This window comes from Takifugu rubripes, chromosome 21, assembly GCF_901000725.2.
Source record: "Takifugu rubripes chromosome 21, fTakRub1.2, whole genome shotgun sequence".
Taxonomy (NCBI): Eukaryota; Metazoa; Chordata; class Actinopteri; order Tetraodontiformes; family Tetraodontidae; genus Takifugu; species Takifugu rubripes.
Genome location: NC_042305.1, coordinates 10298223 through 10324831, shown reverse-complemented (window position 1 = coordinate 10324831; position 26609 = coordinate 10298223). Strand labels below are relative to the sequence as shown.

At 45.9% G+C, this 26609-nt stretch overlaps 1 protein-coding gene across 5 annotated transcripts; it reads right to left on the bottom strand.

The window, feature by feature from the left end:
* Window positions 1–211: 211 nt before the first annotated feature.
* Window positions 212–26362, bottom strand: sh2b3 (SH2B adaptor protein 3). Of its 5 annotated transcripts, none has more exons than XM_011615508.2 (8): window positions 26065–26362; window positions 16767–18038; window positions 5493–5594; window positions 5148–5236; window positions 3874–3965; window positions 3574–3788; window positions 3242–3431; window positions 212–2914 (listed from the first exon to the last, which is right to left on the bottom strand). In XM_011615508.2, exons 2-8 carry the CDS (start codon window positions 18009–18011, stop codon window positions 2592–2594), a joined length of 2256 nt encoding a protein of 751 aa, XP_011613810.2. In that variant the 5' UTR covers window positions 18012–18038; window positions 26065–26362; the 3' UTR covers window positions 212–2591. The 5 variants fall into 5 exon arrangements, with proteins under 5 accessions (XP_011613810.2, XP_029686153.1, XP_029686156.1 ...); XM_029830293.1 differs by having other exon boundaries at window positions 16767–18035; XM_029830296.1 differs by having other exon boundaries at window positions 3254–3431; window positions 26065–26361.
* Between the last annotated feature and the right edge of the window lie 247 nt (window positions 26363–26609).

The window sequence follows — 26609 nt, the reverse complement described above, 5'->3', positions numbered from 1 at the left end:
GTTTAAAGTTGTTGGTTTTGCCAGAAAACCCAGAAAAGTAGCAGCTTCAGCCGTGGGCCGCGTCCACGGGAGGCTTTTCCAGGGGCAGAAGCCCTAAACAGAAAGATTGTTTATCTGAGACCTCTGGACTTTCTCCCTCAGCTAAACATTTTGTTCAAATCGCTCAGAAAGCTGGAAAAACAGGTTTTGAAGAAGCCCACAGGAAACGCTCTTGCATTTTAAAGATACGTTTATTTTACAAAAGGTCAAATATACAGTTGATAATATATTTATTATAATTTAAATGCGTATTAATGAAACTAATGCAGACAAGTTTTAAAAGCAGGTTTGGTTGGTTTTTTGTTTTTTTTTGTCCTTTCTGAAGGGTGTTTGGGTTGAACTGGAATGTTTACAGTGGGAGGTTAAACACATTAAACAGTATTGAGAACAGGTGACATTCGTCGACTGGAAGAACTACAGGTGTGATTAAAGGTGTCGCCGGAGCCGATGTCGAGGACTGGAGACACCCGAGGTACACAATTTGAGTGGAGACGTAACAAAACAGGAGAAACATTTGGCTTTTTCCCAGGGGAAAATTGTCAGCTTTTTGCATTTGTTGTAGTCCGAGCAGGTACCAACATTATGCACTTTAGTGGGGAGGGGGGGCTCTAAAAGGTGTGATATTGCGTCACAGCCTGAGCCGTCCAGGAAAAAAAGGAAAGGGAGCAACAGCAGCTTTCTGGCAAATGCACAAGTCATTCTCCCTGAATATGGTTCTAAACTCGGAAAAGTGAGGGGACTGGTGGTCGAACTAGTTGTACTGTTACCGTTGCCTTCCTTTAGCAGAAGTAGAACAGAGGTATGACGGATTTGGGTAGAAAAGGTGGGAAGACCAACCGTACTTTTGCCAAAACGTCCTCGTTTTTGTCCCCTTGGAACAAAACAATGTCAGTCTTAATTAAAATGACACATTCTAGAAACTACACAACCATTGTAAGAATGTTCCTTTGGTGGACAAAGCTGACCGATGTTTAACAAGGAGCCATCGCAGCACATTTAACTCTGGAAAAATATCCTATGTTTCTCTTAGAAAACCCTAACAAAAAAACCTGGAAACGACAATAAAGCAGGGTGAGAGACAAGAGTCATGTCTATGTCATGCTGGATTAATTTTTTACTGCAGGTGAATCTAAATCTAATGCTAGAGTTAGTGTTAAAGCAGGGTTAGAAGACAAATGGGCACCAAAGACGTCTCGCCGCTAACGAGATTAAAGCTTCATTTACCGAGACAGGAAATTGGACATTTCAAAGATGGAATGTGTCCAAAACTACTGCTTTGATTCTGAAAAGTGGTCTCGGTGTTTCTGAGGTGGACACGGTCCCTGCAGGTGGGACAAGATGAAAACTGACAAAGCCCATCAGTTATTGGAAAATGTCCTCGTCGATGTAGCTTCAAACTGGTGTTTTAAAGCTTGCGTGAGACATGTAGAGGACAGAAGTCAGATTATTTCTACTCCTAAAACCTAATAAAGTCAGAAGGTTGTGTAAAATAAAAGAAATGTTAGTGTGAGATAGGTTTCACAGTTCAACCTTTTTCTGCTTTCCAGAAAAAATGTGGAAAGATTCAAAAACTTTTCAGAAAGCGGCGCGAATTTCCAGTCGGGACTTTGTGAATATTCTCGTCTGAAACCTGAGTGATCTTCCTCAAATCTTTGGGACAAAGCCGACCCGCTCCGCTCCGCTCCGCTATGCTCTGAAGGCAAGTTTTATTTATTCATTTTTTAAAAGACTTTTTAAAAAATTGAAAACCAATGAAAATGGACTTGAATGGTTTCACTAAGTTTTAATTTATTTTGAAAGGATTTCTGTCGCGTTAATAGACTTACTCGAAGGGGATTGTGGGAAATCTACCTGCGCGTCTGGAGTGACTGAAGAGCGACACCTTCAGTCAGGTCAACTACTCTCACGCGTGCACGCGCACACACACTGCTTTGAACCCAAACCCGGGCTCCACTATAGTTGGACTTGTCCCATTTTGATGGAGGTGGCAGCACTTCAGCTCCCAAACACGAACAGCTTTTTTCTTCTTCTTCTGCTTATTTTCCTGCGGAAAAAAAGAGTCTCAATCTAGAAAAAAAACAAAAAAAACGCACTTGTATATACAGAAAGATAAAACAAGAGTTCTTTGAGTAAATGTGGGAGTGTGCGATTAAAGGTTAAATGCTGTACGTTTGTAATGTTTACGACATTTGTCCGGGCTAATTTTATAGGAAGTGCTGTCCTCAGGTGGAATTTAAGTGCCGAAGTTAAATCAGGCTCTCCTTTAGTCAATATCATCCAAATATTTCATTTTTTCTCTCTTTTTAGGAAAGCTGTGTGTGTGAGACGCCTTCTCTCATGCAGAACCAATTAAAAAAAAGAATAATCACTTCTAAACACATCTAAATTTCCTAAAAATACATTCACTGTGGACACTGTTGTGGCAGGCTGTGGGGGTCTCCCGGGGAGGCGGAGCCAGCGTGCGTCCCCCGCTCACGTCAGCGAGTCTGTTCACGCACCCGCGGGGAACCGGCCGCGGCGCCGTTTGATCTGCACGGCCGCGTTCGCTCCCATCAGAGCAACATGTACTGGTTGTCAACCGCCCGCTTGCGCCCTCGGTCGGGCTCCAGCTCGTAGTCCGAGTCCCGCTGCGGGATGTGGGAGTGACGCAGCAGCGGCCTCCTTCCCACCGACTCGCTCCGGCGCAGAGGCACGGGCGCCGGCGGGGTAGGGTCGGGGCGGGTCGGGGCTTGGTTCCCTGGGTGGGAGACAGAACTGTGACTGGAGCTGGTGGAGCAGGAGGACGGGGGCTGACCGGAGGTGCGGGCCAGGCTGCAGTGAGCCAGGCTGGGCTCAGAACTCCACCGATGGAGGGAGAAGGGGACGAGGAGAGCGCCTGAGGACGGGAAAAGAGGACAAAACGGTTCAGTTTTTTACCCCCCCAAAGAGTGACGCCTGTCTATTCAGTCAGGTCTTCCTGTCGGCGAACGTCAGTCGATTTCATATTCAGGTTGGTGAAACCTTCCCTCGAAGTCTCCAGCCCTTTCCTTCATCGCCAGCAGGTTTCAACACGCTCCCGTGACTCGTGTGTATCGACATCAACCACTGAAACACCCGTCGTTTCTGCTCTCCTCAGAATTACCCAATGCTTTGTTTAAGGAAACAGAACCGAGTTGCTTTAGAGCTCTGGTTTACGGGTTGCTATGGTGACGCGAGCGAATACCTGCGTTCTCACCCTGAGTCGGAGAGCTGGAGCTCGCCACCACGAAGCTGGACAGCGTGACGGCACCGGCGGCGCCGCACTCCAGTGGGATGGGGAAGAGACGGAAGTGACTGAGCATGTCCATGACGGAGGGGAAGCGCAGGTGCTGCACGCGACACTGACCCCACTCTGTTAGGGAGAGGCGCAGGTGCTGCGGACGCACACACACACACACACACCAGAGTCTGAGCTGATTTCACTGATTAGCATCCCTTCTGTGTCCGAAAGAATTCCTTCAACAAACTGAATCCAGATGTGGAGGCCACAGCCGTTCTGGACAGCTTGAGCGATACCTTTGCTTTTCCTTGGTAGTTGAACGTCAGGACGTAATCCCCGCGGCGCGTCTCGCTCTGGCGGACCAGGAACACCCCGTGTCCCTCCGGTCCCGAGCTCTGGACCAGATATGCTGCCTTGACCCTGGAGATGGGCCCATGGAACCAGGGGTAGGAGAAGAGGAAGTGATCGGTCTTCTGGACCACCTGCTCTGGCATGGGGAGGGGGGCGGGGCCTGGAGGGGCGAGCAGAGAGACAGACTCAGCTGGGCTACTCCAAGATCGGGTCGGGTTCTTGTGCTCTCTCCTGAGCTCGCTTACCTTGACTGCTTAGTTCTGTGCTTCCTCTCTGACTGGACGGAGCGCTGACATCAGGGGGGGAGGGGAGGGGCTCCAGATCCGCACCACCTGACCTGGAACGCAACAAGAGTCCAAGTTCATCAACATTTAGAGTTTGTTTTTTTTCTTCAAATTTATATTCTTTTTTAACAGCAGTTCTCAAAAGTAGCATCATGTCTGGGTTAAACCTGAACAACACTGTAGGATTGTGGGTAATGTAGTTGTGCAGAACATTTGCAGAGAGGCGGCTGGAAGCTGCAGCGCAGCAGCGAGCCAAGCACCCAAACGCAGGCTGACAAAAGACAACAGGTACTTTTCTCAGGACAGGAAGTGTGGTGACGCCAATACATTCGCAACCATCTGCTGACTGGCGTCACTGCATTAACCGTAGCACGCACGCCGGGTGGCACCGCAGACAAAAGCCATCTCACTTCAACTCTCAAGTCTTCCCCCCTTACGCAAATTGTGGTCAAGAAACTATTAAATCTTGTCTGGAGATGGTAGTGGTGGTGGGGGGGGCGGGGGCAGGGTGACACAGAGCATAATTCTGATGATTAAAAGTGAGAGCACCTGACACAGACAGGAAGTGACTGGAGTTCGGTGTCTAAACAGAGACGTGATGTTCTCTTCTTCGGGCACGCTCGAGCGCGCACGTCTAACTGTGTCAGAATGGGAAGGTTAAAGAGGGAAGCTAAAGCAAATTCTGCAGAAATGCTGACTTGAGTTTGCAGAATAACAGGAAGGTGCGCGTCCTTCTCACGCTGGGTGCTTCTGTCGTCTCGTTCTCTTGTGAAAATACCTGCAGCCTCCCTCCCAGCGGCCACGCGGCCCCCGCCAACACGCGCCGACTCTACGGTATTAGCGGCTTTACCTGGACGTGAACAATAATCACGGCCTGCAGATGATGTTTCTGCCTTTGCTTCATTCAAAAGCTTCCGCAGCGGTTTCTCAGCACAACAAATCCAGCTCAACTCCCAGAGGTTCAGTATAAATATTGAGAGGCCCGATCGCCTTGATTAACGATTATGTCCGCCCAACAAATATTCCAAACGTTCCAACCTGCTCCACTCAGGAGAACCCTCCAGCAGGTATGCTTGCGTCTGTAAACACACGCCGCCGCTAAAGTAAACATCAGCGCACCCACAAACACTAAAAGCAGCCAGAGTCGATGTGTTGAATAGTTCCAGTGAAATCTGAAGCGCTAAACGCTGAGAGAAGGCAAACGCGGCGACAAGAGGCGTCCTGGAACGTCTCACCTGTTGTTGATGCACTCTTTGATCTCTGTGGTCCAGGAGCTGACCTGCTGGTCATTGTCCGTCTCAAATATCAAACTCCCCTGACTAACCTGCAGAGAGCGGGACACACAGTTTATATCACACGCTCGTTTCTGGGCCAAATGCAAGAAAAGCAAGATACAGCTGAAGGGATTTATTTAGGTGCTGTAATATTGAGGCAGCTGAGGTTTGTAGCGAGATCCAGAGGAAAATGGCCGCCCCCTGAATATGGGCTACTATCACCAATGGCCACAATCCCCATGCTTTAATCACAGTTTCAAGATTTTACTCCTGTCATTTCCATGTGAAGTGAGGGTTCGGAGATACCTTTAATACGAACGTGTTTATATTGTCCGGCATCTCCAGCCGATTGCAGCGACGGACCTCCTGGATATCTGAGCACTGAGTTGTCAGCTTTGGACTGGACGCCTGAAATGAGACAGAAGCAACCTGGCTGACAACAGCAATAATAGTATGCATGCGTACAGAAAACGCTGCTCTCTCACACCTTCAGCAGATCAAATATGTGGCTTTAGTGCATGTGAAAAAACTCAGAGTGAGGGGTCGCAGTTGTAGTCTTATAATATCTTTGGATTTTATATCTGAGAAATAGGAACCAGATGGTGAAGAGAAAGGTTCTCTAGTGCCTGCACTGTTAGGCTTTGTTTGTTTTTAGCCGAATGTGTGTGTGTGTGTGTGTGCGTGCGTGCGTGCGTGTGTGTGTGTGTGTGTGTGTGTGCACATGTAGTTTGCATGTCAGGGCATGTGTGAGGCCACAATAGGAACATTTAAGTGTGAATTCTTAGAAAGCTAAAAGGAAACCCGCCCTTCATGAGAGGAAATACAGCAGGTCAAAGCAAAAGAGCATGATGGGAGCTCTCGTAGTGAAGTTTCAGGTTGTCTTCTCGTCTTCCATGTGGACAGAGTCCATAAAGGACACTTCCTATAGCCTGTTCAAATGCATTTGAAGGAGAATACATTCAACCCCCCAAAAAATGGTGTGAACACAGCTGGATGTTCCACCAAAGCCTATAGGGGGGGCAGAAAATTGCAGGAGGTGAATGAGAGGCCAGAAGCCGCAAAAGGAAACAGACGAGACAGGAAAAGACATGATGGCGGGTGGGAGAAAGAGAGGAATGAAGAGCAGCAGAGGGGCAGCGAGGAAAGATTCCAGGGCTTTGTGTTCAGGATGAGTCTGAGTCTGTGTGACAGTGTGTGAACCTGTGGAATGTCTGCGCTAATCCTGAGCGCACACACACACACACACGCGCAAAAATAAGAGATGAAATCTCGACTGAATCGTCTGCAGCTGACTGTTGGGGTGACAGAAGCCCAAGAACTACAAGCACCCATTTCTTTCTTTCAACCACAATATCGTCGACACAAACTAAAGTTCAGAGGAATGTGACTCATTCAGAGAGAAACGAGTCAGTCAATGAGAAGCGACGCGTGCTTTGGTACTGACGGCGCGTCGAACCTGAAGGGAAGGATTTCAGTGGGAGGGGAGTCTTCCGATCCTCTACGAGACAGGCGACGACAAACGCCAAAGGCCGAGCAAAACGTGAGCGTGCGGGAACCTGCAGCATCCGCTCCCCCGCCATGAGGACCTTTATTATTTCAGCGATCAAAGATGGAGGACAGGAGTGCACAGGATGTGCGCCAGCTAATGAGATCTGGAATCGTGCAAGCGAGCATATGAGCAAAGAGTGACTCATTAGAGGTATTTATTGTGAGAACGCCAATGAGGTTCTTGCTAAGAGCATCTTTGAGGAACCATATGTGTCTGCGGAGGAGGGGAGGGGGAAGGAGCGGGGGGGGACAACAGCTAGCAGATGTCTTGCTGATTGAGCAATACAACAGACCGGTTTCTGTGAATCAACTTTATCAGGGGAACAAGTTCAGACTCGCAGCACATTTCCTTTAGTCTCTAACCTCCCAAAATACACAGAAACGCACGTGTTCTTTGGCCCTTTCCTTCCTTTATTTTATAAAATTTATAAAATGCAACTTCTTCATTATATTTCCTCTGTTATAAACAGGAGCAAGACCTGACACACACAGAGAGAGAGAGAGAGAGAGAGAGCGAGAGAGCGAGAGAGCGAGAGAGAGAGAGAGAGAGAGAGAGAGAGAGAGAGGTGGAAGAGTCCTCCACAAACAGACATGACATGACTGAGAGACAAAACAAGCATGGGCGATACGGCCGCGGCAAACTAATTCACCACAAAGGCATGCAAAATAAATAAAACAGACCAGAGACAAACCGTGATGCTACACGTGACAAAAGACGAAAGGAAAAGAAGACGACACACTGAAGTCTCACAAATGTGCACAAAGCAACCACAACAAGAGGAAACTACAAAGAACCTAAAGTCGTTTTGAATCTCTTACAGATGACAGCTTGTAAGAATCCCTGTGTCCTGGAGCTGTGTGTGTGTGTGTGCGCGTGTGTGTGTGCGTGTGTGTGTGTGCACGGAGGATATTAACAAAGATCCAGCGAATCCCAAATTTGGTACATTTTCTGCAGCATATCCACATGCTAACTCCTTAGCAGCATCAGACTGTAACCTGGGTCGGCCTGGACTGGAGTCTACGCCCTCCACCTGTCAACACTCTCCGGTTCCCCACCGTCCCGAGCCGGTCTGATCCGATCATATCGGACCAGATCTTAAACTGCTGCTTCCCTTCACCATTAACAGACCTCCGAACTGTTTCCCTTCAGGGACCAGTGCATATCAGGATGCTACTATTCCTCCTACTGCAGCTGTGAAAACACTGACATGACACAATGTCGCCAAGGTTACAGCAAGCTCCAAGGTTCAGTAAATAAATAATACAGTATCCCATAATATCCTTTGGCAGCAGAAGTTTCAAATGTCCTGTAGGTCTAGTCTGATGGGCCCGCAGGACATTAACGAGGAAACCCAACGTTATAGGAAAGGCTGCTTATATTCAGCATTTAACTGAAAGGTCTGGGGTAATTTACAACCCTGCCGGTGAGATTTCAGCCGTTTTCGTTTCGACTGAGTCAACTTTCACTCCAGTTTCAACCTCACACAGAGACGAGCAGGGCTGTCATCAGCTGTAGATACCCAACACCGACAATACGGCCTTCCTGCAGAGAGCTCACGTCTCATTTCGAAAGCTGAAAACACTCATTTGTGGAAAACGGTCTTAAACACAGATAATATGGTCAGAGGTGCTGCCGCACCTGCAATGCTCAACGTCTAACGGTGTCTAACGGGAAACGGTGATCCAGGTGGAAATGATCATCGCAATACCATTCACAGCTTCTACACGTCGTCCCAAGACAAAACGAGCATTAATCTCTTCAAATAAACCGAGCACAAATTACAATCAGGCTCTAAACAGGATGTTTGGAGTGTAACATGAACCGTGGTGAGCTGTGGTGACACCGCATTCTTTTACTCCTCTGAGGATCTCCGTGGCCAACACTGTCGTGTCCTGCATGTGTGTGTGTGTGAGTGTGTGTGTCTTTGGCCGGACAGATTTTGGTAAGTGTGTGCACAATTATCCTGAGCAACACACACAGATGTTTTACATTGGTCCAGCACCACCCATCGGGGCCTCATTAGGCCAGCACATCTGCCTGTGCTTCCCCTGCTACCAGGGTGAGATCACCGGTTCTGCTCCTTGATGCCGTTACCATCATCCACTTAAATAAAAATACATGAAATGTTACTCAACAACCAAAAGAATCAAAGATAGAAACGAAATGCTGCCTGCTGGTACAGGCAGTCAGGAGTCATGATCACATTCACTATCAGGTCGATCTGTAGAACGCTGGAGGATGTGGGATACGTTCACACTGCGCAAGGGCTGTGAGGTTACCATCACCGATAGAGAGATGAGTGTGTTCTAGGAAACCTGTCAGCCTGCAGTAATAAGTGTGTCACTTCATCCTGCTGCCCTCCTTGTATGCTTCTGAGAAATACCGATGCACGAGCCCAGCATGCAGGAGTTACGGCGGCACAGTCGACATTCAGGGAACTGACGCAACGAGCGTTTTAATTAGCTAAAAAAACAAAAAAAACAATGGAAAGCAACGTAATGAATAGATGTTTTTTCTTTGGGAAAACGCTACAAATCTTAGGATTATTCAGTGCAATGTGACTTCTGAGCTTGATTCCAAAGCCCAAAGGTCGCTTACATACTCTTAAATCTGCCACGAAGAACTTTAAAAAGCTTAAACTATTGGCTCAGACTTGCTTTCATATCAAGGAAACTTGCTGAATTCTCCATTCAGCCAATACTTCCTGTTCTGGCTGTTTTTTTACAATATTTGTTTGTATCCAGTTTTTGCAAAGCCTGAATCTACTTATGTGCAGCTCAGCATTTAGCATGTGTTGCTGGAAGTATTTAAGCCTCCTCACAAAGGCCTCAAATATTAAATCCTTACATTTTCGAGTTTAATCTGCACCATTTAAGAGCTGCACATAAATGAACAGATCTCCACGGAGCTCCGGATCCGTTTGTGAATCCCACACACGGTTTGTTGGCATTGCAGCATGAAACACAACAGCTAAAGCTCAAGTAGGACCAGGCTTTAGAGGCTTCCACAAAAACAGTTGGACGCTGGATGCAAACCCGTTTCGGTGTGTGTTTGGGTGTCACACCTGTGTGCTTAGCATGTGCACCTGTGTCAGTGAAGGGTGTGTTGTGTCCAGTAACTGCACACATGTGAAGACTGGCTCCAACCTCTGGAAAGACCTGGCAGCTGTGCAGAATTCACAGTTTCGACCCCAAATAAACCCAGGAACTAACAAACGACATATATGGGTCAAATCACGCGTGAACACGACCACGTGCTGGGAAACACACACTTTCTCTGTCCTTTGCTCTTCTGCCCCATACCGTCATATCCAAATTAACATTCATGTGCAGTTTTGCTACTTACGACTAGAGTTCCTGGTACTGTTCAGCTACAACTAGATTGATATGGGGAAGGAGATGATAACGCGATAACATTTTCCACACAAGGGTGAAGATCACGTGGGATTCGCCCACGAGGAGTATTTAACAAGATCAACGTTGAAATGACAGGGTGAAAAATAAATGAATAACAGGGAACAATCAGATATGAAGCCTAATAGTTTAAACTGTGACAAAACTGTTTAGAAAATAAGGTCAGAATGTGTAAGCTCACTGCTGACTGATGGGTCTTCTGAGCCAATTTATAATATTTTGATCTGCGATCTGGTCGGTATCACAAGAGAAACTCAGCATTACTGATGGGAATGTAGACATTAGAAGGCTTGTGTCAAGAATCTTTGCCCCTCTTGACGGCTGCCATCGCAGGTCGGCGCAGACAAAGAGGAGTTTGTTTTGGAACGAGCGCTGGAGCTGAATGAAAGCCTGTGTGTGCTATAGGTGGATCTATCGTCCTTCCACGATGCAAATCTGGACCCGAATCACACATTTCGGCGGCCATTCTTACTCAAACTGTGATATGGTGCTGCTTGAACAGAGCGGCGCTTGTGTTGATGAAGGCTTTAGGGGTTTTCCACATGATACTCAGCAAGGCCATGTGGACTGGTACTGTGGTTATAGACCGGGCAAGCATGCAAGTGCACACACACACACACACACACACACGCGCACACACATGCACACAAAGAGTACAAAGAATAATATTTAGCATCAAAGTATTTGTCTACTGTGTAGACGCAGAGTTGCACATAAAGGCAACATGCCGGCCTGTCTTGCAGAAAAAGACCACATAATTCTAACCACTTGACTTCCTTCATATGTTTCTATAGATTTCTGTCAGGTTGGAGGGCAAACACTCCTCCTGCACTCAGATGCCGTTAAAGAGGGTTTCTCTTCTGAACACCACCAAAGCCTCCTTTCAAACTCTACCAGCCGTCTGAAAAGGGCCTCTCGGTGCAAACCGAGCCCACAGTGAGATCTGTAGCTTTGAAATTCTGCACCTCTGAGCTTCCCAGCTGCTGAGTGAGTGCAGCCGAGATGCAGGAGTTGACAATTTTTGGGTTCCTGTGCGTGCTGCATGTTTAGCGTTGAACGGCTTTTAAGGCAAAAAGCAGACTTGTGATTGCAGCTTATTCACCCTGACTAAGATATTTTCTCTAATATGAGTTGTGAGTTTGACCTCCTCAACACATTTACACTTTTATAAGGTTTAAAATAAATTGCTTTGGTGGCGATAACGGATCTGTAGAGTCGTTTTTAGTTGAAAACCTTTCGTTTTAATTCAGTTCTAGCGAAACAATTTAAGCTGACACATTATTCTGTAACCTCATCTGGAGCAGCAGGATGCTAAAGAGAGCAGCCTGTGATCCCGCTGCCTCTGACGGGAGTATCTTTGATTCAGAATTATTAGCACTACAGATATAAGCAACCACTTAAAGAAAAAACAAATCATGATAGGCATTTGTGGCACTTCATGATTCAAACAGAAAAGATGGTATCATCCACAAACAACCAATACGGACTCTTAAACTGAGTAAATTGTGCACTCTCACTTTGGCTATATCGATACCAGGCTGCCTGAAATGCCTGAACCTTGGGTGTAGCTAACAGATTAAACAGTACTCCGGTAAGTAAACTGAAAGTACTCTTTAAGATCAATCTCTAGTTATCTTGAAAGTTGCGGTTTCATTTGGCAGCGGCGATGCCCCAACTCTTTCCCTCAGATTTACAAAGTTATAAACCCCACAGTGTAGCCTCCTCGCCGTGCAATCGCAGCGTGCACATAGGCAACTGGTTATGTTTCATATCTGATTTCATCTCTGTACAAACACCTAAGAACATCACATTAAGCAGAGCGTGGTGGTTTCATTTGCCACATCCAGGCATGGTTGGTGTCAGTTCTGGTAAGGCTGAAGATCAAGTCACTACATTCTACAATGGAAAACACTATGAAAATAAAGAAACCATTTAACGTTTCCCTTAAATTTAAACTTAGCCTTGAGTGGCCTGTTGACCGAAATCCCTGTATAAACATTTCTGTGACTCACTCAGGAGGTGACAAAGGAAACCAGACAGGGCCACGTTCCTTGGATACGATCAATGCTCACGATTCCACAACGGGGACGCTGGTGCTGGTGGAAAAAGTGTTTCCATGACTGACAGAATGACCTCCCTCCACCAGGACGTCTGATGGTAAATCGCACGTTTCATCCAAATGGCCGACAACCAATTGTGGACCAAAGACGCCTAAAGATTTTATTACTATGATTAAAAAAGTAGAACTGAAGAAAAAATATAGTCTTTGAGAGAGCTGTGGGGAGAGTTGACAGGTTGAAGTGGATCCAGACAGCAGAGGGAAACTAAATAGCAGGTCATTCATCAGGGAAAAGCCAAAAATTCAGGCAAATCTACTTAACACAGGGAAATCTTGCAGTCCTCCATTACATTAAGCCTTCATTCATGGTTTGTGAAACTCTGTTGTGAGGAAAGATTTGACCTTGCGAGTGAGACATTAGCCTGATGCGAGCTGAAACCTGTGTGCACCTCTGCAGTACAGACGTCAGCCAGGGAAGGGAATCCGGCTCCTGAATGTTTTTTACCTGCACTAAGAGTGAAAACCGGGAGCTGTTTTCAATGACCAGTGATTCACGCGCGCAGTAGCATTTAACGCCGTTCTCGCAAAGAAGTGCGTGACAATCCAACACAGATGAAAGCAGCACATGCGTCAGTCTAGAAGATGGAGTAAAAGATTAAACTGAAAATGTTAAATGAGAGAAACCCCACAGCTCTTTCATTCTTGTCTCTGGTGTGAACAGTCAACGCTTGTCCTGCATCATCTGTGCCTTAATTTATTGGTGTCCAGTGGAGAGACGTCCAAAAAACACACGTGCTTACCAGGAAAAACCATTCAGATAAAAATAAAACCAATTTTGATCCGTCCTGTTCGCACCAGTGTCCTTTTTTAACACTTGGCTGGACTCTGACTTTCTAAACTCCTCTGGTCTCCTGCTGCTGCTGCATTTCCTGCGTCTCTCTCTCTCGGGTGGTTTCGTTCTCTTTCTGAGCCGACTGACTGGGACCCATGTGTTCAGATCTTTTTGTTGTGGTGTGCAAAAACGGCCAAATTAACGCTGCCTGTATGAGACGGAGGTGCAACAAGAAACACAGAACAGCTGGATGCCAGATTTGGTAGCTGGAAAAGTATTTTCTACTGGTGTGGTGAGCTTGACAGGAAGGAAAAAAATGGCTACCGAGAGCAAGAATACTTCAGCATGTGTATTTTAACAGTTCTGAACACTGAGACTCAACTATGTTTGGTGGTTGTATCTAACCAGATAAACACAGAAGGAGAAAATTAAGCCAGGAGGAAGAAATTAAGGCTGGAATTGCTTTAACACAGATCAACAAGAGCACAAACACACATAAAAATGAGGATGGTGTGATTGAGATAAAGACTGATCGGTTCCTTCGGACTCATGTAAGACGGGTTGACAGAACAGCAGTATGTTCCGCTATAAACCTGTCTTTAATGCTGAGTCACAGGAAAGGGAAAAGGCAGGTTTAAATATCACTGAAACAACAACAAAGTTCAGGGACTGGTGAAAACGATCAGGACAATGATCCCAGCATTCCTCTGGCTCCCTCCGTTTTGTTTTATGGACTAAACTATCTTTAATGGGATAAAAACAGGAATGTTAATTGTCAATGAATCACAGTTCTTCCTCATCCAGACACTAAAGTGTGGGCCTTGTGATGGGATTTAAAGTCTGAGACAATGCGGCGCACATCTGGGGATTTCAGCTGACAGCACAATCTTCACTTCTGCTATAACTGTGGTGTTACATCAAGCTGGCTATTTTGACATTGCATTAGAAAAACAAATGTGGCATCTATTACTAATTTTTTGCATTTGTTGCCTGTTTCAAAATTTGGATCTGGGCATAGTTAGTTCATATAAAATGCTCATACATAAAATGTTATTATGATCCCACTTGGTTTGTTTAAATTCATTTCTAAAAGGCAAGCCAATGTAATCGTCTGCTAAGAGAAAGGGCTTGGCGGTTGTTCAAAGTGCTCTTCAGGGAAAAGTTTCAGCTAATCTATCGGCTAATATTAGCTCAACTTTTGTCCTTTTAGTGATTTCTCCATGCAATCCCACGTTTCTATGACTCCTCGAACACCGTGAAACAGAAATCTCTATACAAAAACACAAATACCTTCTGTTCATCTGTGCGCATTTTAAATAAGGACTCTCATGTAAACAGTGATGGGTGGCGTGCCAATGTTGCAGAAGAAAAGTACAGGATGCGCAAAAATATATATATTCTGGCAACCCTAAGTCTTGGGTTAAATGCTTCAATGACTTCTTTTGGGGTGTGGATGGATGTGCATGCAGACCACAGCACAACTCCTTCCTTTTAAGGTCATTCTCGGGCTGCTACTCAGCTTTGAAAGGGGGGAGTTGCGATGCAGTTGGCTAACTAAAATAGCATTTGCAATCAGCCAGGAAAATCCTGCCAGTGCCGTCTCGTTCTGATATACAGCGCATGCACACGCACGGCTCTGGTTCTGTCTGTCCAATAATGCATGTTCGGGGCTGCAGACTTTCAGTCGGCTAAACACGAAACGCGAGCGCGCACAGATTAATGCAACTTCTTATTTTGTGCCAAAATAAACGAGATGAAACCCTTTGCTTCCTGTGACCTTAAAGATGTTGAAGGACTTTCAGGCCAGCTGATTGGCTATAGCGGATCGGCCGATATTTCGTATTTCTGTTGCAATTTGATGGGCCGTAATGTCTTAAGTCACCGATCCGACCAAAATCGCCATTGGCGTTTTGAACCTTCTTGCAGATGCTCCGGTAATCTGTCTCATTTATCTTTTGTTCATCTCTCATTTACCCTGAAGACGTTTCACCATGTTTGTTTGCCAGTGACGACGTTGCTAGCTAATACTCACGATTCCTAAAACTTTATTGCGCATCGCCTAGTGACAGAGCTCAAACCATAGACACCACAAATGATATATTCAAACCAGTTAGACGTGATTATTTTTGTTCTAAACAAACAGACAAAGGACGTTTTATTGGTGTAATTGGTTGTTTTTTGGAATGCCTTTGTGGCGTTTATGTTTTGAGCTCTGTCACTAGGTGACGGACAATAAAGTTTTTTTGGAATCCCGAATACGTCGGATACAAACACGCTATAGAGTATGCATTATACTCTACAGGAAAAATGATGTTATTACATTAAAGCAATTTAATTACAGTAAGTTGGGTTGTTGTGTCTCAAGTTATTTTGGTTTGTCCTGATTGAACTGTAACCAGTCTTGTACGCACTCTAAAAGTGAGTATGTATGAAAGATGTATGGATGATGGATGTATGAAAGATACATGTGATCAAATCACGAAAGGTTGTCGGTTTATTTACTACTTGGTGATTGGAACCAAAAAGCCTGATCTTGTAAAGCTGATGCGTGTGTGGGAACGTGCAGCTGGGCACATCTGGAAGTGTTGCAAGGTTTTATGCAGTGATGTTTCATGAAGGCTTCCGAGCATTAATGAGCAAGTTACTACTACTATCAATATGATGCAGTTTATTTCATAGATTGTGATTGCTGGGTGGATGTATTTGTAATGACTCATTCGATAGAAAACTGCAACAGACAGAAAACTGCCTGACTGAGGCAACCACTGAATAGGAAATCGTGTAGGCGGAAAATCACCTCACCAACAAGGTTGCAGATTCATGAGCAAACTGCTCACAGTTTCACAATAATGTGTGAATATTACAGAGTTTAAAAAGGTAACAGTGATGGGGCTGCCTGGACCGTTCCTCACTGATATGTAGCACATTGGGTTAGAGCTTTTGATTTATTCTGTCACCTGTAAGGAGTAAGGAGGAGTCATTCGTGGAAAAACAAATGAGATATTTACCTGAAATGGAATAAAATAAGATCCCTATATAACAAGAATTAATATTTTATTCAACTGAACTGTCACGCAAGGCCTCAAATCATATTTTGATATAATTTTGGCACCAAACAATTATCAGGTTAAAGGGGAAAACCAGCTACCTCTGGGGCAAGCTAATGCTGAAATTCGTTAGAATTTAAATGTATCTCTTTTTTCTTTTTTTTGTTGAAAAAAATAGATTATCTAAAAGAGATTATCTGAAACAGGATGAGGAAGCCCATTTAATTAAAAGTGTCGTGCGCTGTTGAGAAATTGGAGCCTCCAAAAACATCTGCAAGATCGAAAGACTGTACATTACTGTGAACTACAGCAGGCAGATTCTACAATACCAAGAAAAGCGTGCACTCACACACCTACACACACACGAACACCTGCATGCATGCACACACACACATCGATAATGAGATGCAAGCATATTCAATCATTTTAGTTTTGAACTGATTTTGAGTTTTAAAAAAGAGGCAATTTTTTTCTTAGGTGGCAAGGAAGCGCTCTGAATACTTGTGTAAATTATGTGTAATTTAGCGTGTAATGAGTATTAATCACTGCAACCAATCATATCTCCGTTTACACTTTGGTTTACGGGCTTATACCTTAATGAGTGCGAGCACGGCTGAAGTATAACGTTTCCTGTTGCATTGTGTTATGTGTGTAGCATCAATGTGCGCAAATGTTATTACCTTTGGAGGATCGTAGAGCTCCAACACGTACTTTTCCCCTCCTCCTCCTCCTCCTCCTCCTCCTCCACGTCCTCCTCCTCCTCCTCCTCCACGTCCTCCTCCTCCATGTCCTTGAGAATCGCTGATCCTCCTGACCAGCAGGCGGCAACGTTGCCAGTGTGGCTGATTGTCTGAGATAGTGTCGTCCACAGGCAGATACCTCAGCTGGCCCTCTTTACAGCATCCGCTTAGATCTGACCTTCTCTGCCTCATGCTTCCGATGCGTAACCTACGAAAACGATCCAGCGAGAGCCTCAATTGAGAGGCGAATCTCGCTACGGACACGTGCGTGGAGGCTGGGGGTGTGGCTTCAGAGTTCAGACAGGAAGTGGAGAGGGAGGGTGACGGGGAGGATGAACTTTGCTCATTAGTAAAGGGAATCCCACCCACTCTGTCGCTGTTATTCAAGGGACTGTTGACGTTGCTGTTTGGGTTTGGGCTGGTAGGAGTCAGGTCCTGGGACAAGGCTGGGCTGGGCGGGGGTCGCTTCTTCAGAAGACGTCGCACAGTCTGTCGGATCTGACTGATGGAGAAATGCGTGACATCGCCGTTGCCGGAGTTGGAGGTTGATGAGTCCAAAGAGTACCGTTCCGCTACCTGTTGGCGATCGTTGCTACCAACCTCCTCGTTGCTACGGCTACGAATCAGCGGCGAACCGCTGCCGATGCTGTGCGCCGACCCCCTCAGCACCACTGGTATTCTTGGCAAGTTTCCTGCTGCACATCGCAGCGGCTGCTCTTGTTCCACATTCACGACAGCTGGCTCCACTTTTGGCGACACGGCGGTGAAATGGGCGGCTCCCGCGGTCGGCCTGCCCGCCTCCCTGTAGTCCTGCAGCCCAGACACTGATGTGATCCGCAATTGTCCCATCAGGCCTTGCGTCGGGTGGGGAGAGGCCGCCGGAGGTGTTGAAGAGGCATTACCGGCGGCGATGGAGCACATGTTGGGGCTGATCGGCATGCCATCTTTGTCAACCTCACAGCAAAAGTGCTGTTGGAAGAGGTCGGTGAACTGCTTGGAGAAAAGCTCTGGTGGGAGCACATCCTGTTGCGGCCTCTCTCTTGCAAAGCTCCGGTAGTGGCCTGCAAGCTGCCGGGCTGTGGCGATGGCGTGCAGCTCGCAGAACTCTCTCCAGCCTCGCACAGGTGCTGGGCCTCCTCCTACTACTGTGGTGGTGTTGTGTGGATATATAGTGTTACCATTCATTGCAGTAAAGCCGGCTGAAAACTACTGCTGTAAAACACAGAAGAGAAAAACGTGATCAGAGGCGAATCAGGATTAAAACTGATTGTGCAAAACAACAGCAACAAACAATTAAATAAAATATGAAACTAACGAAATATGACCGCGCTCTCGAAACTACTCGGGGGCAGTTCAAACGGTTCAAATATTTATGAATCGCAGCCCGATTGTAATCAGCAGCCCGTTTTGATCAGGCCTAAATCGAATTACATGAAAAATGCTGACAATCGAGCAGTCACATCCCAGCAGATAACGGCAGCACAGTTCACCGAGAGGAATCCATTTGTAGACAAATTGTTGATTTATTCAAGAATAAAAACCAATTCTGCACACATATTTGTGAGAAGCCACAGCGGTGAAAATACAGAGTGGCGTCAGACGAGATGAGTAAATCGGCTCCAAATTGCAGAAACGGCAGAGACTGAAGCAACTGGAATGAATGAGAGCACTATGAGCAACAAACTGGTCAGACAAAGAAGGCGGCCCTGCCTGAGGAAGCAGGGTTACACATTTCTCAATCAACCACACTGCCCCATCAGCCCTCTGTGTGTTTACATGTGACCTTGTCGTCCTCACCCCTTTCCACTTACCCAGCGAGTTCCCTAAAAATATGAATGCACCACTCAATTTATGCAAGCAGCCTTGATAAGTTGTAACCAGCTGCAGATCGGCTATATTCTACACGCTGCTGTGGCGAACGTGATATTTACATACAATTTGTGGAAGTCGTTGCATCAAAAAGATGGAATTCTTTCAAATTATACACCGTTGTGTAACAGGACGGGGTTTTTTTGGACGGGGTTTTTCTTTCCCGTTACAAAAAAAACAATTACTAAGAATGACTTTATTCCCTAAAATAAAGTCATAGTAAGACATCAGCAACAGAAGATTTATTTTTCATTCTCAAACTTCACAACATGCCTACCGTTGTCCTCCAGCTCACCAGAAAGGGATCCTTCTAAATAGAGGAAGTAAGTGTTTGTCTCTCTCTCTCTCTCTCTCTATGCATGTGCACGTCTGCATGTGTGTGGGTTGTTGTCAGGGGAGTTTGTAGCAATAAGATCCGAAAGATCACGAAAAACACAAGATGTAAAGTTAAAGGGAAGATGCTGTCCAAACCCACCAAAGAATGTGAATGATTCTGGGAAGGCGACATCAACAGCTGTGCAATAGTAAAAATAGACGCAGAAGGTGACGCACGCGTCAAAGACAGAGAAAAAAGCCTGGCGACATGAAATGTTGCGTCACTAAAGTTCCTGGTTCTGTCCTGTCACAACAGCTAATTCCTTTCCTGTACTTTTCAGAGCATGCTCAGTGCGTGCCCTGTGGTGCCCCTGTAGCTGGCCCCCCCAGAACCCTGTTTCTATCTGCGTGGCCAGCCCAGCGATGACTCAGCACTGAGTAACTACAGAACAAGAACACACACGCAAACACACGCACAAAGGATTCCTTTGGGAACTTGTCCACCATTTTCCCGTGGTTTTCCTTCTTTTTGTCCAGAGACGTGCATAGCGGCATACGTGTACGCACACGTAAGCGCACAACAAAAGTTCAAATACACGCATGCACGGTGACTCTGACGCGGGGATACATTTCTGCTTTTTTGTTCCTTCCAGTTCTGAAAATCGCCCAATGAATGGACCCGTCGGTCGGTTCCATTCATGCCGGCTGAGTGAAACGTGTCGGCTTTAATCTGAAATGGAAAACAACTCCTCAACAACGGCGCAGCAGTCTCTGCAATTGCTCACCTTCCTCCTCCTCTTTCACAATGCCTGCATTCTTAATGGGACACACAGACGCGCGTGCACACACACACACACACAGGCACGCACGCACGCCTTCATCCCCACTTCTTCTTTACACCATCTGCGTGTATTTTGCAGCGATGACAATGAGGTTGGGTTCTTTTTTTCCATTTCCCTGAAGCATCGACACAAATCATGAACTCCTGCTGCTGTGAACAAATGCTGCACGTGGCTAATGCTAGCGGCCCTTTAAACTTCTCATATTATCCTTTCGTGCCTTTTTCATTCAAGCAATTCTCCACCACCAACCTGTCAAATATAAATAACTGGGCACAAACATAGAAATGATCAAAAAAACGATGCGAAAAAAGGCCGTGAAAGCTGGCAGCACCTCTTACCTTCCTCACACTGTTGCTCCGGACACCAAAAGTGTCTAAACTCAAACCATTTGACTGGGGCCAGGCGAATGCTGCGTTTAATCAGGCAGGAAGGGAAACAGGATGTATGAAAGACACATGTGAATTGATCTTGTCAGCTTGAGTAACCCCATGACTTAAGATCACACTGCTGATCCTTAGTACAACAGAAACGACTGTAGAATCAATCTCAGAAAATACTGGAAGTTTCATTTCTACTAAACGTTAACAAACGCCGGCGCTGTCCGCGGCACCCGTTGAAAAGCTACGTCTAAACATCAAGAGATATTTGCAAAATATGGAAGAAACGCTACAACCGTAATAAATGTGCTCACTGGGTCACAGAAATCCGGCCCAGGCTTATTCTCAGAATCGAGTTTTTAATCCAAATTTCCGTTATTTACATGGCTCACAGAATTTTGCCCATAAGCAACGCCCACACTTTCCTTTTCATTGTAAGTGAATTTGCATGTGTCACGCTGCATTTGGTGCACATTATTGTGCATTCAGCATGGAAATAAAAGTACATTTGTTTATTTTTTAAATGATTTCCAGATTTGATTATGATTATTTGCTAAGGAAACGTTGGCACATGATTCTTTGCACTGTTTAATGGTGTATTATTAGAATTATAAGTTTGCATTGACCTGCATCTAGCAAGAAATACCTTAACAAGCCCAGGTTGTATAGGGAGGTTTCAGTAATCCAGCGATACACCCCCCCCCCACCCCCCCCACCCGACCCATTATAGATCTTGGTATCAACCCACAAAGCTTTCACCACCAAAACAAGGCCAATTTGTGGCGTGGGTACGAGGTGTCTCGACCTGGGGACTCACATGGGTTGCGGGGTCCGTTTTATGGGGGGGTGCGATGTCCAACAAGTTTAAAAGTTAAATTTGACTATTTCAGAAGTCAGAAGTGACAAGAAGATAAGTCGATAAAAAGCAAGAAAGAAAAGGATGGTAAAGGTTTTGTGGAGGAAGATCACTGGGGCGAGAAAAAAAAAGGACAGAAAGAGAGAGAGAAGGGATTTGACTGTTCTGTCTAAATAGTTATCACAGGAACAGGAAGCCCTGCCCTGACAACCAGTGAGCACATGCAAACATGCAATGCGCATATGCATCGCACTCATATAGCATAAGAGCCGATGTTTACACAGAAATAAATAAAAGACTGAGAAACCTGAGATAAGAGCGCTGCTGTGTTTGCACGGCCCGGGAGCTTCTCACCTCAGTTATCGGTAATGATTAATACTGAAACACCTTCGTTAGACATAGTAAAGTGGCTGAAGAAGCCTCGTAACGTTTTATGACACGTGCATCATCACGGGGGTCCGTGAAGCTAGGCAGGCCTACGTTCATAGCCTATTTGACGACCCGTCGCCAGGCAACCACCTGAGACTCCAGGATGTCACTTGACCTAGCCACAATGTCTTTATAGAAAAACCTGATATTCATGTGAAGCCTTTGAATCCCCTGCAGCTGCAGGCGTTGCCGGCTCGGCCACTGCGTGCAGCTCCGACATTTGATGTTTTGCTCATTCCAGTGAGGTTAAACACATTTCCTTTTAGTTGTAGCAACAGAAAAGTGATTACAGCTCTAACCACCAAACAGAGCTGCTCGTACACATGGGCTCCTTCGCGCATGCCGGTGTAAAAATGTGCTATTTACTCGAAATAATAAACGGATCTGTCGAACTGAATTTTGCTGCATGAAAGGAGACGCGGGGTGGGGGCTGCCTCAGCGTTCCTATTTGTGTGTGGGCGTCAGGGTTTTAATGAGAAAAAAGTGAGACACATGCCGTTTACATAATTTAAGAACAGATTGTAATAAAGGAAGTAGTGGTGAAATGTGAGATAACCCCTGGCTTAGCTTTCCATAAGGTGAAGAAAGCATCAAGTGCTTATACAGGAGGTGGGCAGCAACTACCATAACATGACGTGCACTAGTTTAACAAATTTCAAAGTAAAAGCTTCAGTTTCCATCAGGTGCTGACATGTCAGTCACTGGTCTCTTAACGTTTGCTTGTTCTCCTCTTCCTGTCACGCACGAGTACAATGTGAGAATCAGTAAATATGTATTTTAAGCGATGCAGATGCACCTTCTCACACACATTTTTCTTCCATCTCTGTGAGGACGCTCACTGACAGGATGCATTTCTCAACCCCTGACCCTAAATATCACAACTACACCCTGGCCACAACCTTAACCTCCACCCAATGTTTTGGCCCTCAAACCAACCCTTGAAGCTGTCACAACCAGCCCAAATGTCCTCACTATGTAGCTTGTACAGACACATATATACACACACACACACACACACACACACACATACACAACACCAACATAGGAACGGGGCAGATACAACCCATAAAACAACTGATGGTGTGTTTTGGTGTTTTATACGACAAATGTTGCTTTGCGGACCAGGACACAGGCTGCTTGTGCTGGTGCCGCGGGTTCTCCGGCTCGGTCATACGTTCCCACAACAATGCGGGCTCCTACACGACACAATGCTGCTATTCTCAAGATGGACGGGGGAAAATAAAAAAAAAACTCTCGCTCGCTTTCTGGCCTTTTCCTGTGGCCTGGGAACGGGGGAACCAGCAGACAGACTGGGCACCGAGTAAAACTATAAAGAGACAGCAGCAGCGGCTTTAAAATAGAGGTTACACGTATACGAGCATGTTGTGTGATTTTAATAAGCGAGTAGAATCCTCGCCAACGAGCATATTTCCGGCCGTCTGACATTCTACCAGCGACTTAGACAAAACATCTCAGCACTCTGTGATTATCCTGCAGAGACAGAACCAGGCATGTCCTAAAACATGGGGGTCCCGCAGACATAATCACAGGCACAGAATGAAATACTTTGGGTTTGGCTGCATGTATTGATGTAAAGATTAATGCAGGGAGATTACTGCTTTAAATCTAAGGATATGTGGACCGGAGGCCTGATGTGGGCGTTGAGGAATGATTCGACGGTGGTGCCGACCTCAGAAGCTCCAGCAGACCCCACAGTTGAGACTAAACTCTCAAATGAACTATACAATCAGCATCAGCCACAAAATGGTGGCGCCAAACGCATCACGATGTAGTTTTCCTTTCGCCAGCTCCACAATAAGTCGCTTTAGCCCGACAGTGTGAGCCTGACCTCCCTCAGATCTGAACTAATGTGTTATGTGAGCTCTGATCTGGTTTCTTGTTAAATACGTAGAAGCCGGTTCCGACTCTGCAAGACTGAAAATGTCCGTCCGTCCTCCAGGCTTTGAAGGACTGGAATCCACACACTCCGGCCAAGTCACACACTCAAAGGTTCCGAGCGTGAACGTGAGACAGACGACTCTGGGCGCTTCATGAATGAGTCAAGCCTGTTGCTGATGCCAGAGATGACTCAGTGTGAATCCTGCGATATTATTTTAGGATGTGCCATATTTGTGTGTGTGTGCGTAACTGCGAGTGAGGCCAAGTTATCTATGTGGGATTCTATTGACCGCTTCTGTCAGTCCGACGAGCCGTGATTCATCTGCAGTCATCCGACTTCCAAGAAGGCTCGTTTGAGGGTCACAAAGTTTTCCACAGAAAATTCAGCAGATGCCAGCCACGCTTCAGCGTTCAAAGGTGCATAAAAACCCCATAAACTCGGTAAAACCAGAAGAAATAAATAGAAAATTGTGCGTTAAATGCAAATATGCCTGTGTTTTGCAACAAGAACATTTGACCTCATCTTCTCCGTGGATAGAGGAGGGTTTAAGCGACGTCGCCGTACTGCTGCTACTAACAGGCCTGTAATCAGGAGATTTCTACCGACAAAACAGGGAAAAAACACGCGCACAGGCTGTAATTATTGTTGCTTTGTAAAGAAGAAAACCCTGACATGCACGTTTACTTCCGCAAAAACCAAGCAAGAGCTGAACCCATTTGTGCCATCAGATTAATCTCCCACGGTTTCTCCTCCTCTTTTAGACTCCCTCAGGGAAGCAGAATAGCTGGTGAAGCAATAACATCCAGGTTACACACATGGGACCCCGGCTTCAACCTATTCATAGCAAATCACTGTTTTTCTCCCCAAATATCTGCATCATACACATGGCACTGAAAGATACTGCATAGGTTTTCCTAATCATAACCTTTGACTTCCTTGATGCTAATGCCGTTTCTCCAAGGAAAAACTTCTTTGTTAAGGAACTGTTGTGCTGTATTGTCCAAAATCCCCAACCAAGTAATCATGTCGCGTTGGGGGAAAATCCAATTACATTCATGCTGCACACGCAGCCTTCCCTGGAGGGAAAGGCCGAGATTTTCCCAAGCAGAAAATGTAAAGTGGAATATTAGAGGCCTTTGATTTGAATCTCATCAGTGGGGCGGAAGCGACCAGAGTGAAAGAGATTTGTACCGAATTCCTCCGTTTGCTGGAGAACCCTAGCTGGGCACTGGGTTACGAGTTCCCCTTTACAACAAAACAGGCCGCACGCCTCAAGGCAACAGTCGTAACGCCGCCTCTCACTTTTGTTCATCAGTCAAACAAGAAAGAAATAATGTGATTTGTATCCGGGTCCCGGAATGCTGCCGCCCTGAGCAGTGGGACCTCTGGATTAACACAGCGAGATTTTGCTTTGATAGGAGTGAGTCAGACGTATTCCCAGTAAACGGAGCGCTTCACCAGAAATTCCCTTTCTCAATGGTGATGGTTTGGATCTTTAAGCCAGAATTGCGGGCCGTGCAGCGGGTAGGCGTTTGGTTTAGCCGAGGATGGCTGATGCAGCCCAACTGGCCTTGTGGAACAGTTACGTCACAGCGGGATAATTAGCAGCTGGGGTGGTGAGATCCCCTTCCAGGTCAGCCCCCAAGTGGGGAGTTCACATGTCAGGGTCACGTTCAAGAATGAGAGAGGTGCAGCGGCGTTGTTTTGTGGGGTGTTTTTTTTGTTAAAACACACCATCAAAAACGGATTATTTGTCCTCTCGAGGTTGCACTCAAGTGTGACCAACTCAAAGTTCTTCACCTCTTCAAGGTTAAGTTTCATATTCAACCTCAACGTCAGAATATCACAAGAATTTCAAAACAAACAGGAATATCCTCCTGGCTTCAACTGCTATTTACACAGGCAGAGTGACGGGGCGGCGCGCGCGCACGCACGCACCCACACACTATTGTTTTGATTTCCTACCACCCTGTCACACTAAATGGTGGATGCACTCCAATTGTTCGGGTTCAGCCCGCAGCCTGCCATGAGATGTCACCAATGACCTGCGCGTCGGGCTAAACAAAAGAGAAAAAGAAAGGTTCCGGCCAAAGCACCGTTCAAGCATTCACAAGACAACTACTACTATTATTTCTAAAGCGTAAGGATGTGCACAACATCATTTTAAAATGAGCCTCCATCATGTTCGACCCACTAAGGTCACGGCAGCTTTAATAGGACGTCACCATGGCGACAAAAAATGATAGATTTGCGCCAAATAATGTCGGGGTGAAAAGAAATCGTATTAGTCATATATAAAAAAATAATCCCTAATACTGTAACGGTAACGGTTGACATTATCATTAGTGCTGGGGCACCACGGAAAAGTTCCTTCCAGGAATTTTAAAAGGAAAGTTTACTTTTTGTTAAACATCTAGGCTAGCATCACAGTCGGAGAGAAAGAGCCCTTTAAACTCTGCATGAGCGCACTGTTTTTTGCGATTAGCAGTGCAGAAAAAGAGTCAAATTAGACCAAAGTTGTGTCCACATTAGTACTTGTTAGTTTGTTGTTTTGGGGGATTATCCCCTAATGCGGTGAAGTTACGTTTTTAGTGTAGTTAAAAGCACTGAAAGGGAAATAAAAGCTGCAAGGAGCCGACAGCCTACTCACGTTCTCCGTTATCTCGGATGGGCACCCACCGCAGCACGACGACTAACCAACAAGTTGGACTTCGCATAACGGAAACGTGCCGAGAAGCATCTAAAGTGGCTCAAAACGAGGTCGGCGTCAAGCAAAACATGGTGGACTTTAGTAATATGCCGTGTGGTGAAAAGCCCGTCATCTTTTCTCTCATGGTGAGAGCGCACGACGGCCCCGCTGCGAAAAAAAAGAACGTGAAAACTTCCAGCCCCGAACTTCACGCAGAAAAAAGTGGCGACTCCTCATTTCCGCTGTCAAAAAAATGTGCCGCGTCCCGCGATGTGAAGTTCCGGTAAACTCACGGGGTAACTTCCGGATTCACGTTTTCAGAATAAGAGGCGTGTTGTTCCTACCGGTCACCACTAGATGGCGCCGGTCGCCGCCGGTTTGTGCGTACTTGCAATATGTTACAATTCATTTCACCGTAACTTTTTACCGTTTTAAAAATGCAGCAAAAACGATCGCAACCGAGAACTCAATCACCTTTAAGAACAATACACGGCATAGTTATGAAC

Bases quoted from the DNA above. Each gene is read 5' to 3' on its own strand.
- sh2b3 (XM_011615508.2), bottom strand. From the start codon at position 18,011: ATGAATGGTAACACTATATATCCACACAACACCACCACAGTAGTAGGA. The intron at 5,237-5,492 runs GTATCTCCGAAC...CGCTCTCTGCAG, and splicing joins TAAACACGTTCGTATTAAAG to GTTAGTCAGGGGAGTTTGAT. The intron at 3,966-5,147 runs GTGAGACGTTCC...GTTGCGTTCCAG, and splicing joins AAAGAGTGCATCAACAACAG to GTCAGGTGGTGCGGATCTGG.